The following is a 14,035-nucleotide window of genomic DNA, read 5'->3' as shown; positions in this document are numbered from 1 at the left end:
CATCCAAGTGATAGTACTTCTCATCTTAAAATTAGTAAATAAAATTCAGGGAAGCTGTATTGTTTTGCTCTCCTAATCATTGTTTTATAAAATTCTTCAGCTTCCAGTTTTCTGGTTGGTTTTAATATGTCTTATATGAGAATTCGTTTTATATTTGCTCAATTTACCCAGAGGCTCAGGTGATTATATCAATAATTACACAGCTTTCTTTTTGAAAATGCAAACTTTTTCCGTTTATCTGAAGGACGGAGACATTGGAGAAGCTTATTAAACAAAGAGAGAAAATTTGTTTTGTTTTTATGGATAACATGTAATATGATTCCAGCTTGGATAAATTATTGCTTGTTTTTAAATTAACTTTTTTTCCTGATAAAGTATTAATTATAGTTGACGGCGTCAGGGTATTGCAGAAAAGTTAACGCATCCAAATTTATTGCAAGGGAAAAATCAGAATGAAACTGAAACAAACACTACTGTTGAGGGTTGGTTTATCCTGTGGTGCTCTTGAGCATCAAGAATAAATGTGTTTTTATGTGAAATATTCAATTTGCATCACTTACAGGTGTAAACTAAATGTTTTTTTATTGGTTTATACTATCATTAACTAAAACTCATTTTCTTTTAATTAAGGCATAGCAAGTTGATTCCATTTGCATATTTGGTAGCACAGAGTTCAAGTGGCTCTAATAACGGGCTTAAAATAAATCACTGAGATAATATATAGGAGCAAGGGCTTCCCAGGTGGAGCTTTGTATTCCATTCAAGCATCTGTAGAGGAACACAGATCTGGGCAGACCTCTAAAGGTAGATTCCAATGGATGAGTTTTCTGGTTTTAATTCAAAGTAATCCTAAAACCAAGAATCTGAAACACACCCTTGGTTACTCATTATTTATTTCATTCACATGTTATTTACTAAACACATTTTAAGGTCAGTTATCCTCCTGGAGCTTATAGTCTAGCAGGAAAAATAGAGTACTTAGCTGGGGCCAAGTTCTCTTGAGGGAGGAAGAAAGGAAAGAGGAAACCACTATTTAAAGAGTACAGAGACATGCCAAGTATTATGCTAGGTGATTTTTTTCCATAGGTTATCTCATTTAGTGTTTGTGACAACCTTACAGGGTAAGTGGTATTGTCCCTGTTTTTATAGATTAAGAGGTGATTAACTAATTTCCAAATCACACAGCAAGTAAAAGCTGTGGGTGAACAAGATCTGCCTAACTCAGCGACCCTGTTTTTATTAGAGAGGAGGAAGTGCAGAGAGTTGTGAAATACATATAGGCAGCCAGAGAATTTGAATCCTCCCAGGTTAGGCATGTAATCTTCATATCACAGCACACATTAAAGTGTATTGTTCCACAGGTATTCAGTAAATTCTAATTAAATGAACGAGAAGTTATCTTGTCCTACTTCTCAACAGACTATACTAGACTCAGAGAACAAGATGACAGGGCACAAGGATAACTGTACTGTGTCATATTTTGAAATAGTTAGAAATGATCTGGACTTCACGTGCAGTTGATCTACTTGTTTTTTATCTAGCCTACTTCCAGAAGAGATTTGCAGTGGCTCCTGCTACTGGAAAGTCTTTAACATAAGAACAAATGATCAAGAGTTTCATATTTAGGCATTTCTAAGTTCAGGTCTGAGTGTTGCCTATTCTTTAGTGTCACCTCAAAGAAGTATTGATTACCTAGATCCTTGCAGGAGAAATATTGAAAACTGTGTTCAGTATTAATATTATAGAATATGTAGAACTTTTCTCCAGATAATAATTTTGATATAAAACCTCAGTAAATGCCAAAGTTATATTAACTATTAAAAAGCATTTTTCTTCATTGAGGTAAAGTGGTGTCTCTATGACAGGGGGAGCTTTGAGAATGACAAAGGATAGATGATTAGCCTATTCCAGACACTTACCTAGCAACACACTAAGATGGTGGTCTTTGGCAAGCACATGGATTGTACTTTTTTTCTTTAATTTTTTTTTATTGCAGTAAAATACACTGGTACCATAAACTGGTACCATCATAACCATTTTTAAGGGTACAATTCAGTAGTATTAAGTACTATAATATTAATAGTGTATTGCTGTGCAACCATCACCACTATCCATATCCAATTCTTTTAATCTTGCAAAACTGAAACTCAGTTCCCATTAAACACTAACTTCCCAGCCTTTATCCGTCCAGCCCCTGACAACCACCGTTCTACTTTCTGTCTGTATGATTATGACTACTCTAGCACCTCCTGTAAAGGGGATTCATATGGTATTTGTCATTTTGTGACTGCCTTATTTCACTTAGCATAATGTCTTCAAGGTTCATTCATATTACAGCATATGTCAGAATTTCCTGCCTTTTTAAGGTTGAGTAATATTTTCATCAGATGTATATTCCACGTTTTGCTTATTTATTCAGCTGTCAGTGACAGTTGGATTATTTCCATGTCTTAGCTATTGTGAATGTTTCTAGGAACACAGGTATCCAAATGTCTCTTTGAGATCCTACTTACAATTGTTTTTTGTATACACCCAGATGTGGGATTGCTGGATTGTATGGCAATTCTATTTACAATTTTTGGAGGAGCCACCTTGCTGCTTTCCACAGTTGCTGCATTGTTTTACCTTCCCACCAATAGTGTGCAAGTGTTCCAGTTTCTCCACATTCTCACCAACACTGTTATTTTCTGATTTTGTTTTTTACAGTAGCCATCAGTAGCAGATGTGAAGTGATATCTCATTGTAGTCTTGATTTGCATGAATTGTACTTTTTGTCATAATGAGTACTGTATGTTTAAGATAACAGGTGAACTTAATCTCTTCCCTTTTTTTTTAAGTTAAAGTACAATGTTGACATGCAATGTTATTTAAGTTTCAAGTGTACAATATACTGATTTCACAATTCTCTACATTATGCAATGCTTACGACATTAAGTGTGGTTGCCCTCTGTCACCATACAGTGTTACTACAATATTATTGACTGTATTCCCTATGCTGTACTTTAATTCCTGTGATTTATTTATTTCATAACTGGAAGTTTGCACTTCTTAATCCCCTCTGCCTGTTTCCCCCACCCCTTCGGCTCTGGCAACCAAAAGTTTGTTCTCTGTATTTATGAAGCTATTTCTGTTTTGTTTGTTCCTTTGTTTTGTCTTTTAGATTCCACATATAAATGACATCATATATGATATTTGTAAAGTTTTATGGTATTCATCTGACTTATTTCACTTAGGCTAATACCCTTTTGGTCCATCCATATTATCTCAAATGACTTATCCTTTTTCATGGCTGAGTAATATTTATGTGTGTGCGCACGGGCATGCATATATCTTTTTGAATTAGTGTTTTCATTTTCTTTCATTAAATACTCGAAAGTGGAATTACTGGATCATATGGTATTTTTTTTTAACTTTTTTAACGTTTATTCATTCTTGAGAGACAGAAAGAGACACAATGTGAGTGGGTAAGGGGCAGAGAGAAGGAGGCAGAATCTGAAGCGGGCTCCGGGCCCTGAGTTGTCAGTACAGAGCCTGACGTGAGGCCCAAACCCACAAACCCCGAGATCGTGACCTGAGCCGAAGTCAGATGTTCAACCAACTGAGCCACTCAGGCACTTCAATATGGTATTTTATTTTTAATTTTTTGGAGGAACCTCCATACTGTTTTCCACAGTGGCTGCACCAATTTTATTCCCACCAACAGTTTAATAATCCAGACTGTTCTTTTACCCTACTTTTCAAGAAAATAAGCTATAAGGCTCCCTGTTGGAAAGACGTAAATAAGTTAACCTCACAAAGCAATTTTTGGATCATCTCAAATACCTGAATGCGTACTTGACATAGGTCCAGAGTTCTATGCCATAGACCATGAAAGAAGTGACTTCTGCTTTAGTATTTGCCTTAGTCTATTTTAGAATAGCATTATGTCTCTATGGAGGCAAATAAGTTAATTATCCTGTTGAATGGAGTTATTCAGTATTTTTATCTGAATGCAAATCAGTGCCCGCCAAGCGTGATGATTTAAGTTTTGGCTTTAAAAGGATACTGAGATGTTCTGTCAATAATTAGTGATAGATTGGACTATTAGTTGAGGGTCCTTCTGGGTCTGCATAGTAAAATCTATTCACATAGAGAAGATGGTCTACCTTTGTGGCCTAACGCTTTGTTCCTCTTAAGAGGCTTATCATGTTACTTAAACATGAAACTAAAAGCTGCCAGGACATATGTTACACTAAGTTACATTGTTTAATATTTCAATTTAATCTGTTAAAAGGAGTTTTATACTTTTAATCCTCGAAATAATAATACAAAACACACTTTGAAATACTATTTATAATCCAAGGTGTCTGCTAAGCTTAAACATAGGCAAGGTGTATGGGCAGTTACCACTCTTTAATCAATGTCTTTGAAAAGTCTCATCTTGTTTCCAACGTACTTTTCAGTAAGACAAAGCGTAATTATCATATATGTTAGGAGTGGAGCAGTTATTATTAAACATAGTTACTGCACTGGATTGTGGTAGGGCAGTTATTAATGCTTGCTTTTCACTTACAGTTCATTGAGTAGAAAGCTGGTGGGGAGTTTGGAGGAATAGCTAGCAAAGAAGTAGTCTCTGATTTGAGGGCTCATAGAATTACCCTTAAAAAAAGAAGCCTAAACATTTATCCACGGGATACAGGTGTGCTGTTTCGAAGAGACACATGCACCCCCATGTTTATAGGAGCACTATCAACAATAGCCAAAGTATGGAAAGAGCCCAAATGTCCATCGATGGATGAATGGATAAAGAAGATGTGATATATATATACAATGGAGTATTACTCAGCAATCAAAAAGAATGAAATCTTCCCATTTGCAACTACGTGGATGGAACTGGAGGGTATTATGCTAAGTGAAATTAGAGAAGACAAAAATCATATGACTTCACTCATATGAAGACTTTAAGAGACAAAACAGATGAACATAAGGGAAAGGAAACAAGTTATACAAAAACAGAGAGGGGGACAAAACATAAGAGACTCATAAATATGGACAACAAACTGAGGGTTGCTGGAGGGGTTGTGGGAGGGGGGGTGGGCTAAATGGGCAAGGGGCATTTTGGAATCTACTCTTGAAATCATGGTTTCACTATATGCTAACTAATTTGGAAGTAAATTTTAAAAAATAAAAAATTAAATTAAAAAAAAAAAAGAAGCCTAAGAATTTGGACCAAATAGAGTATTATTAAAATATTTTTGAAAATAAAAGTCCTCTTCCCAAGAGGGCTTTTTCAATTAAATACAATTAATCAGATCTGTCTGTGCCATGTAGAATCATAAGAATTAAGAATGCCTTTAGTATAAGTTTGAGTCTAAATAATTATGATAAGTCTTATGCAAAGAAATAATATGTCCTTTAGGGAAAGGCTGTGCCTCTGTAGTTCCTCAATCAAAAGAAAACTGGGTAAATCTGTGCTATAAACTAAATTTGTTATTCTAATGGTGAAGCCCATTTCATTCACTGAGATCAATTAAAATCTATCATTTTACAGAAAATTTTGGTGAATAAATTGCTTATAAAAATATCAAATAAATCCCTAATAAAGTTTCTTACTTGTTTAAAATTCTATCTTGCCTAGTGGGAGAAAGTTAATCTTTCAGACATTCATTCTGAAACAAGGATTTTGAAGTGTTCACTTTTCCTCTTGCCCAGATAGAGTTAGGTTCTTTGTGCTCATAAATCAAATCTGTTGACTTGAAGGAAGTCAGTAGAAATATGGAGCATAGTATTAAGGATTAGGAGAGGGAGACATGCAAAATGGTATGTTGAATTAAACTCTTTTATCCATTTTAGCATTCTTTATCAGTTTATTTCATAATTCACATAAATGTATAGTGAACTAGATGACAGAAATGTTAAGGGATAAACTTACAGAAATTATAAGTCTAAGACAACCAGTATAAAAGATTAGTACTGTGGCCTAATTTTTCCATAATTTGTCATACTCACCTCTTGATTCTAGGTGTGACCTTAGTTATACAATATATTTTACTTAATCTATATATGAATGTGGTTAAGTGTGCCCTTCAATTCAAAGACTGTTGGTAGAGGAAAGTCAAAATGAAGGAGGCTTTCTCCAAGCCTCCAAGCCTTTTTTCATGGTTAGGCTTTCAGCCAAAAATGTCCACTTCCACTTGTTTATTAATTGTGATATTAACTAATAGGTGCATGCAATTTAGCCAGAAGTCTGGATCAACTTCTCAACCTGGCAACCACATATGACAGTGCACTAGAAGCCGTAGAATATTGGAGCATATCCCTGCGATGTAACCTTACTTAAAGATTTAAGGAAGGTAACTTTATTTTAAAACAAACACAGATCAAGGAGATTGGAAAATTCATACTGTTAGAAATAAATCACACAAGATTTTAGTATTACGGGCTCTTTGCGGCTCCCCTCCTTCACATACTATCTTCTCCCTGTCCTAATCCCTCTCTGTCATTAGAGTAAGTCACTGGAAAAGTTTTAAAACATCTTAAAAGATACTGCATGAATATTGGTGGGATGAATATATTCACTTTAATTTAATAATATTTTTAATGGAAATCATAATCAGAAATTAATAAAGATAGCCTACAACCCTGATTGTAGAAATTCCCTTTTGAAAATCCCGATACCTTGGGGCGCCTGGGTGGCGCAGTCGGTTAAGCGTCCGACTTCAGCCAGGTCACGATCTCGCGGTCCGTGAGTTCGAGCCCCACGTCAGGCTCTGGGCTGACGGCTCGGAGCCTGGAGCCTGTTTCCGATTCTGTGTCTCCCTCTCTCTCTGCCCCTCCCCCGTTCATGCTCTGTCTCTCTCTCTCTCTCCCAAAAATAAATAAAAAACGTTGGAAAAAAAAATTTAAAAAAAAAAAAAAAGAAAATCCCGATACCTTATATGAAGTATATCAAACCCAAAAGGAAGTTTGGTCAAAATACTGTATTTCAAAAGAGGATTTTTTAGACATTGAGAAAGAGGACTCCCATGAGGGTCAGAGAAGATGTGTCAGTTTGCATTCTAGAATTTAGAATATTAGGATTCTGGAGTTTCTGATATTCCAGTAACCCCTGAGGAAATAAACTAAGATAGGCCTTGGTTTATGTCGCCTGAGTTACTGTGCTGTGAGTAATGGCAGCCGTTCTCTGCTGAGTGCATTATGCCAGGCACCATACACAGTGCTTTACATTCACAGACTCCTAGTGCCTTGTAAGGAATGCATTGTCCCTTTTTACAAACAAGAAAACAGAGACTTAAAGAGACTAAGTGACTTGCCTGGGATCTCACCCTCAGCCTTCAAGCCCAGGTCTTTCTGACTCTAAGGTAGTCTTTTTATGGTCTGTTGTTTCCAAAATAGAAAACCAGTTTGCTATGGTGGGAGAATTTTTATTTTCTTCGTCCTTTTCATCTAAGGATCTGTAAAGTGAACAAAAGTATCTAAATCTCAGTCTTTTGACCTAATCACATAATACAGCCCAGAATGTTGAAAGATCTCTCAAATTAAGGTTTATAAATAATTTAGATTTAACTTTGATAAAAAGAAGTAGAAAAAATAATGTTGGGAGTTCTAATGTCATTCCAGTTTTCAAAAGGGGGAAAATATGATGATTCTTGAGTAGTCCTAATGGTGATGTGACATTCCTGAACAAGGCTTTTAAAGACAAGGACACAGCAGTCACTGGAAAGCTGCATGGGTTCACTAACAAGCCAGATTTGCTTCTTGGACAGGCTCACTAGACTGTTAGATCCATGAAATTCAAAAGGCAAAGCAACTGACTTTGAGCATGGTGTTTTGCAAGGTCATTTCTCAATATTTTATAGAGCAAGATCAACAGAATTTAGGTTCTAGAATACATTGCTGGATCAATATCTGGTTGAACAGCTGTACCCAATAGGTGATTGATGTCTAGCTGAAAATATATTCTGATGATATTTGACATGGCTCAGTCTTCTACCTTGCAGTAATTTTTATCAGATGTCTATATCAAAGTCCTCATAACCAAAATTTTCATAGGAGGAAGAGAATGCATATCTAATAAACCCATAGCCAGAATAAGAATATAAAAATCACTTTCACAGATTTTAGTAGGTAGAAATGCAGAGGACTGCTCTCAGACTTAAAAACTGAAAAACACAAGTAAAATATAAGAGTTTAAATTTCTTCGATTTTACTATAAGACATTGTTACCTTTAGACATAAGAAATATAGCGTGTGAACCAAAGTAAATTAGTGAACTCCCTTCCTTTTTCCTTATCAGTGATTTTGTGGAATAAAGAAGCTTTTACCAATATGCCTACAATGCTCATTCTGAATGATGCACCTCAATGATAAATTGCACCTCTATAGAGTCAAATCATATCAGGTGCATGTTGCAGATTATGAAATACTGTTAAACGAGCCCACTAAAGAGTCTTATGATGCTTTTGCCTACCTCTGGCCCACTAATTCTCATAAGTTGTTTTCATCCTTTACAAGAAATTTTTTGAAAAATTTTTAACCATAAGTAGTTGGCTAGCTTTCATTGTTAGATCCTTATAACTTTTTAGCAAGAGCAGGGGCAATTAAATGAAAATCTATGTGTATTTGTCTTTTCTGGAATTGTTTCCTCCCACTAAAGTGTAGATTCCATGAGTTTGAGGACCTTGTCAGTCTTCATTACCTTGCCCCTAGGGCTTATGACAGTGCCTGGCACATAGTAGTTGATAAATATTTGTTAAAAGAAACAATGTCTTGGATGATTTTAACTAAGCTCATCTGCAAGACATTGACTCCATATAATATAGTTTGCTGTTAGCCCCTATGATTATCAGTGAATGGTTGGACCTTATGTAAAAGGGAACAACTACTGAGTAGGCCAATGAACATGAAGGGAAGCTAACCAAAGATTAAAGAGGATCTTACCCCTATTGTTGGTTAGCTGTGTGCAATTTTCTAGTAACAGCATGTAGGACACGTCTATTTAGTAGTCAAGTCTTGTAAAATAATACAAGTATTGGTGATAATTACTAATTATATGCCACAACGGTATGACCATTAATAAAGGGACTTGGTGCATTATCATGGAGGTGATAATAGGAGTCAGGACAGTGCAGAGCCATGGGCCAGGAATCGGAGTACTCCAGTCAAATTCTGATTCAACCACTTATTTGTTGTCCGACCTTAAAAATGTCACAATAACCACTCTACATCTCAGTGTCTCCATTTGTAAAATAGACATAAGACTAGTAATTATTTCACAGGGCTGGTGTGAGTATTAAAGGATGTAGTTCAGGTAAAGAGACTAGCACAGGATCTGGCACACTGTGGATAATAAAAGCAGGCTCCTTTATGCAGATAAAATTTCTTCCCAGGAAGATGTCCATCCTAGGCCCCAGGCAGGAATTTGGGAACAAGCACTTGGAACCCAGGTCCCCCCAACTTCAAATTCTATTTGCATTCTAGCTGTGCTACTTTAACATGGTGGGAGAAGAACGCTAGAATAATGTTCAACCACCAGCCAGAGTACAGAGTCTGAATGGCCTTTCAGGAAGAAAAGCAGGCAGATGAATAAGATAAAGGAGAACACAACAGAACAGAAAAATAAAATGTCCTGGCCCTGCGGCATCTGCACAAATAGAGAATACCAGCTAAGTACCGTATCTGTTGTTGAGCAGAGGGCGCGTAACTTAATTTTAGAAATATTTTATAATTGTTAAGAGTCAAAATTATTTTTGTTTACATATATTTTGACATTGTTAAAAGAGAGGAACTTTTTCTCTTGTATATAAATTGCTCTGGGCAAACATAAGATGGAGTAAAATTTAAATATTTGGCACATTTTATCATGATGGCATTTTCCTCAATTGTGTGCTATCATTTATGTATGAACCTTCTTTATTCTATTTCCACAGAATGCTGAAGTTTCTGTTTTTGAAGTAAATATACGCTTCGTTGGTGGACTACTCTCAGCCTACTATCTGTCTGGAGAAGAGGTAAGATGAAACAATAAAATTACATTTTTGGGAGTAAAATGTGCTTTCTATGGTACCTATTTTCATATTTTGATGGGCCTCAAGCATACAATGAATTGTCATATAATATATACTAATGAGACCGGCACACTGGGAAATTTGGGCACAAGTTGTAAGGAGATGTTAAGCAATGCCTTTAAAAAAGCCTGCCTCCATTCCATTAGGTGTGGTGTGGTTTACAACCATAAATCACATATGCCTGTTGACCAATTAAAGAGGCTTAGTGCAATGGCAGGCCTGTGAATGATTGTTTTTTCCTTAAAAATTATTTTAATGTTAGCATAATGTTAGCTTAATAAAAACCTTTTTTAAGGTAGAGACATTTTGACAGGTAAGATATAAAAATTACAGTGTTTAAGAAATTGAGAGGGTGAGTGAGATACTCAGCCTTGCAGTGAGAAGCCCTGTAGGCCAGTGTGTCCCTGTGTAAAGTGCTTTGGAGCTCTTCCTAGAGCAAAACTCAATTAATTATCTGCTCCGAGGAAAGCAGGAATTTTTCGTTTAGCTGCCTTTTATTGACAGATTAAGAAAGGATTTTTGTATCATGCTTGTATAGAGTATGAATGCTATTTTCTTGAAAGGTTTTGGACAAGTTTATGAATATCTTAAGTTTCCACTAAGTTGTTGGAACGGACTTCGTCTTTAATGTTGACAGTATTAAAAGCTGACGTCAAGGCAAAACAGTCAGATATTTCAATTTCATGTCAGTCAGATTTGTGTGAGCCTCAGCATTCTGGCTAGAGTGGATCTTACCTAGTGTAGTATTTCATGTATTTCTATGCTCCTTCAAACAGATTTAAGCAGAGCAATAAATGTTTAATGAGAAAAGCTGCTTTACTTTGTTCCCGTCTCTCGGGTACTTTCCTAGCCATAACAAAGCAGCCTGCGCAATCTTAACATTCTCTCCGTCTTTAGATTTTATTCTACCGTAGATATTTTTAAAGTATATAAATGGCTTCTATATTCCCCTATATCTGTCCTGTTGAAGTGTTAAATTCTTTTCTTCGTTATAGATTCTGTCGCCTTCTCAGCCAGGGTAAAGAGACTTTCTGGCACATCATGCCTCTTCTTCCTTTTTTCCAGTCCCACATAACTTCATGTGTTCAATTTAGTTTAAGATGTTCTAAGCATTAAGCCAGAGAATCCACATTTTTAAAAAGACATACTGAAAATTAATGTTATTTTAGTTAGCAAGTATCTGCTTTTAGAATATTTGTCTTTGAGTGTCCAGTGCCTGGTATTCTCATTGTTTTTGACATGACATACTTATATTGAACTTGGTTTTAACTTTGTTCATCATTTATGTGGAGGTGAGACAATTTGGAGGAAGTAAGAACGGCATGCTAGCATATATCTGGGCTCAAATAGGATAATTGAGCATATAAAGAGAAACAAGTAACATTTCTTTTAAATTTGCATCATATTGGGGCGCCTGGGTGGCTCAGTCGGTTGAGTGCCGACTTCGGCTCAGGTCACGATCTCGCGGTCCATGAGTTCGAGCCCTGCATCGGGCCCCTGTGCTGACAGCTCAGAGCCCGGAGGCTGTTTCAGATTCTGTGTCTCCCTCTCTCTGACCCTCCCCCATTCATGCTCTGTCTCTCTCTGTCTCAAAAATAAACGTTAAAAAAAAAATTGCATATTTAATTGGGATTTTTTTTCACCTGTAACAGTGACTTAAGTTTATGTACATATATATTTCATATGCGTGTGTGCTTATTATAGACGTATATTTATGTACTTTATATAATACCCACAGATATTTTTCCTATAGATAAAATCATTTGCCTCAGATCTTGTAAAGGTACTTTTTTATTCCATACTTAGATAACTTTAGTAAACTAAAGACTACAAAGAACACCTCCATTGAAAATAATTCTTCTAGTGTATTTGTTTTATGCTTATCCCCATGCAAAACATTGTTTTCATTACATCTAGATTGTCTACATTTTAATTTTATAAAAATTACTTAAGGTATTTTCTTTCCTACATACATTTCTGTTTCTATAGAATATACTTTTAGTACATAAGGATTCATCTTCTCAGCATAGTTTTTGCATAACCAGTCTCTAAATGTTGGATAGTTGGGTTTTTTCTAGTATTCCTGTATTTTGGATAATGTAGCTAATAAATATTTATTCTCTAAAGTGGGATTTCTTGGTGAGAAGTGATAAATACTAGACTTTTGTAACACCATCTCCTCTTTTTTCCTCTCAGTTACCTCATCACTGACAATTTCATTTGACCAATGCACTCAGGGGAGTTGTCCATCAGGAATGTGGTCAAGAAAAATTATTTTACCCCAAACACTCAGGGAATAGGCTATCAGGAATGTGGTCAAGAAAAATTACTTTACTTCAAATCTGTGCTTAAGCTATTTGTCTCCATATCAAAACAAAAAAAAAATAATAATTGAGCATTCATTAATAGAAAGAACATCAATTTGGCCAAATTATGAATTAGTTAGTTTCAGATTGTTGATAATGTTCTATACTGTATTTTTTATGTAAACTAAGGTATTTACTTGTCTAGGAAAATTCATCTTCCTAAATCATCTCATAGAGGGGCTCTAAGTCACAATAATTTAACATTCCCATTTCATTGCTGAGGCTCAGCAGTATTTTGAGAACATCTTATAAATCACCATCAGAAGTATATAGCTCCACATTGATATAAACACAAGATTCTTAAACTTATATTGCAAAAACAGAAGAGGAAGTACCATTGTTTATGTTACATGCTTCAGGAAAATTACAATTAGAAACACTAAATAGTAATCAAGAATGCCAATGGAATTCTAAACCCTACCAAAATTACAACGGGAATATGACATACCTGTTGATAAATAGTTTGATTATAGGGACATATTCAAAACTTTTAAAACACCCCAGCTCATTTAAAATATTTTGTAGTGCCATTAAAAACAGTCAAGCCATGGGGTGCCTGGGTGGCTCAGTCGGTTAAGTGGCTGACTTCAGCTCAGCTTGTGATCTCATGGTTCGTGGGTTCCAGGCCATGTTGGGCTCTGTGCTGACAGCTCAGAGCCTGGAGCCTGCTTCAGATTCTGTGTCTCCCTCTCTCTCTGCCCCTCACCCACTTGCTCCTTCTCTCTCTGTCTCTGTCTCTCTCTTTCTCAAAAATAAATAAATATTGAAAAACTTAAAAAAAAAAAAAAACAGTCAAGCCACAAGATTTTCAGTCTATATATGAAATGCAAATAATCACAAGAATTACAAACAGGCTAAAGATAAGATGAATAGTAAATAGGAATGAGTAGTATTAAATATAAATAACATAGATAGTATTGCTCCATTATAAGCTCAAGGGAAACTAAAATCCTCATTGGAGATAGTAAATAGCAGTATCTAGAATATCATTACCCAAAATGTGTTCTACAGAGCACGAGTTTCTTTTTTAGACATGTCAGGATAAGTTTGTATCTGTATACATACTAAAAATAAGTTCAGAAAAAGCTACATCTTATATTCTGTCTTAGAAATTCACAATGTACAGAAAAAGAAACTAATTGAATTTTATTTATCCCTGTGTTTTCCATACTTAACTATAACCTCTCTCCTTTTTTCCTAGTGTAACATTTGCTGAGTTACAAATAATGTTTCCCAGAACAAATTTTAGGAAACCTCACTGTAGAGTAAGAGTAACCTAAGCAAAAATGATATTGAAAGTTGGAAAATGCAAAAAAAAGATATTACAAGAGAAGATGATACATGTGGGAAGTAGCATGCATAAATATATCACATATTATTTGTTTTACAGGAGCAACCAATGGCTTTCTTGAGCAGAAAGAGAATTTAACAGGATATAGTAATGCCACAGACTCATAGTGAGGGCTGAAAACAAGTTGGAAGTAAGTCTCAAGTTGCCACAGAGAATCTCTGTGGCTGGATAATCACTCTGGGACATCTTAGAATTAATAAACATGCCCTATTTTTTCTACCTTTGTTAAGACACAAAGGCCCAGGAGAATGACATCAGTTGGCATGTGGCCC

General features: G+C 35.6%; 1 protein-coding gene across 1 annotated transcript in view; it reads left to right on the top strand.

Annotated features, from left to right (window-relative positions):
* MAN1A1 (mannosidase alpha class 1A member 1) overlaps window positions 1–14,035 on the top strand; it is a 162,225-nt gene that overhangs the window by 47,373 nt on the left and 100,817 nt on the right. The window contains exon 4 of the mRNA XM_060616531.3: window positions 9,909–9,989. Coding sequence (XP_060472514.1) covers window positions 9,909–9,989 — 81 coding nt within the window. The remainder of the gene's footprint in view (window positions 1–9,908; window positions 9,990–14,035) is intronic.

This window comes from Panthera onca, chromosome B2 (genome assembly GCF_046562875.1).
Source record: "Panthera onca isolate mPanOnc1 chromosome B2, mPanOnc1 haplotype 2, whole genome shotgun sequence".
Classification (NCBI taxonomy): Eukaryota; Metazoa; Chordata; class Mammalia; order Carnivora; family Felidae; genus Panthera; species Panthera onca.
Note: the sequence above shows the minus strand (reverse complement) of the source record. Positions and strands in the feature narration are given on the sequence as shown.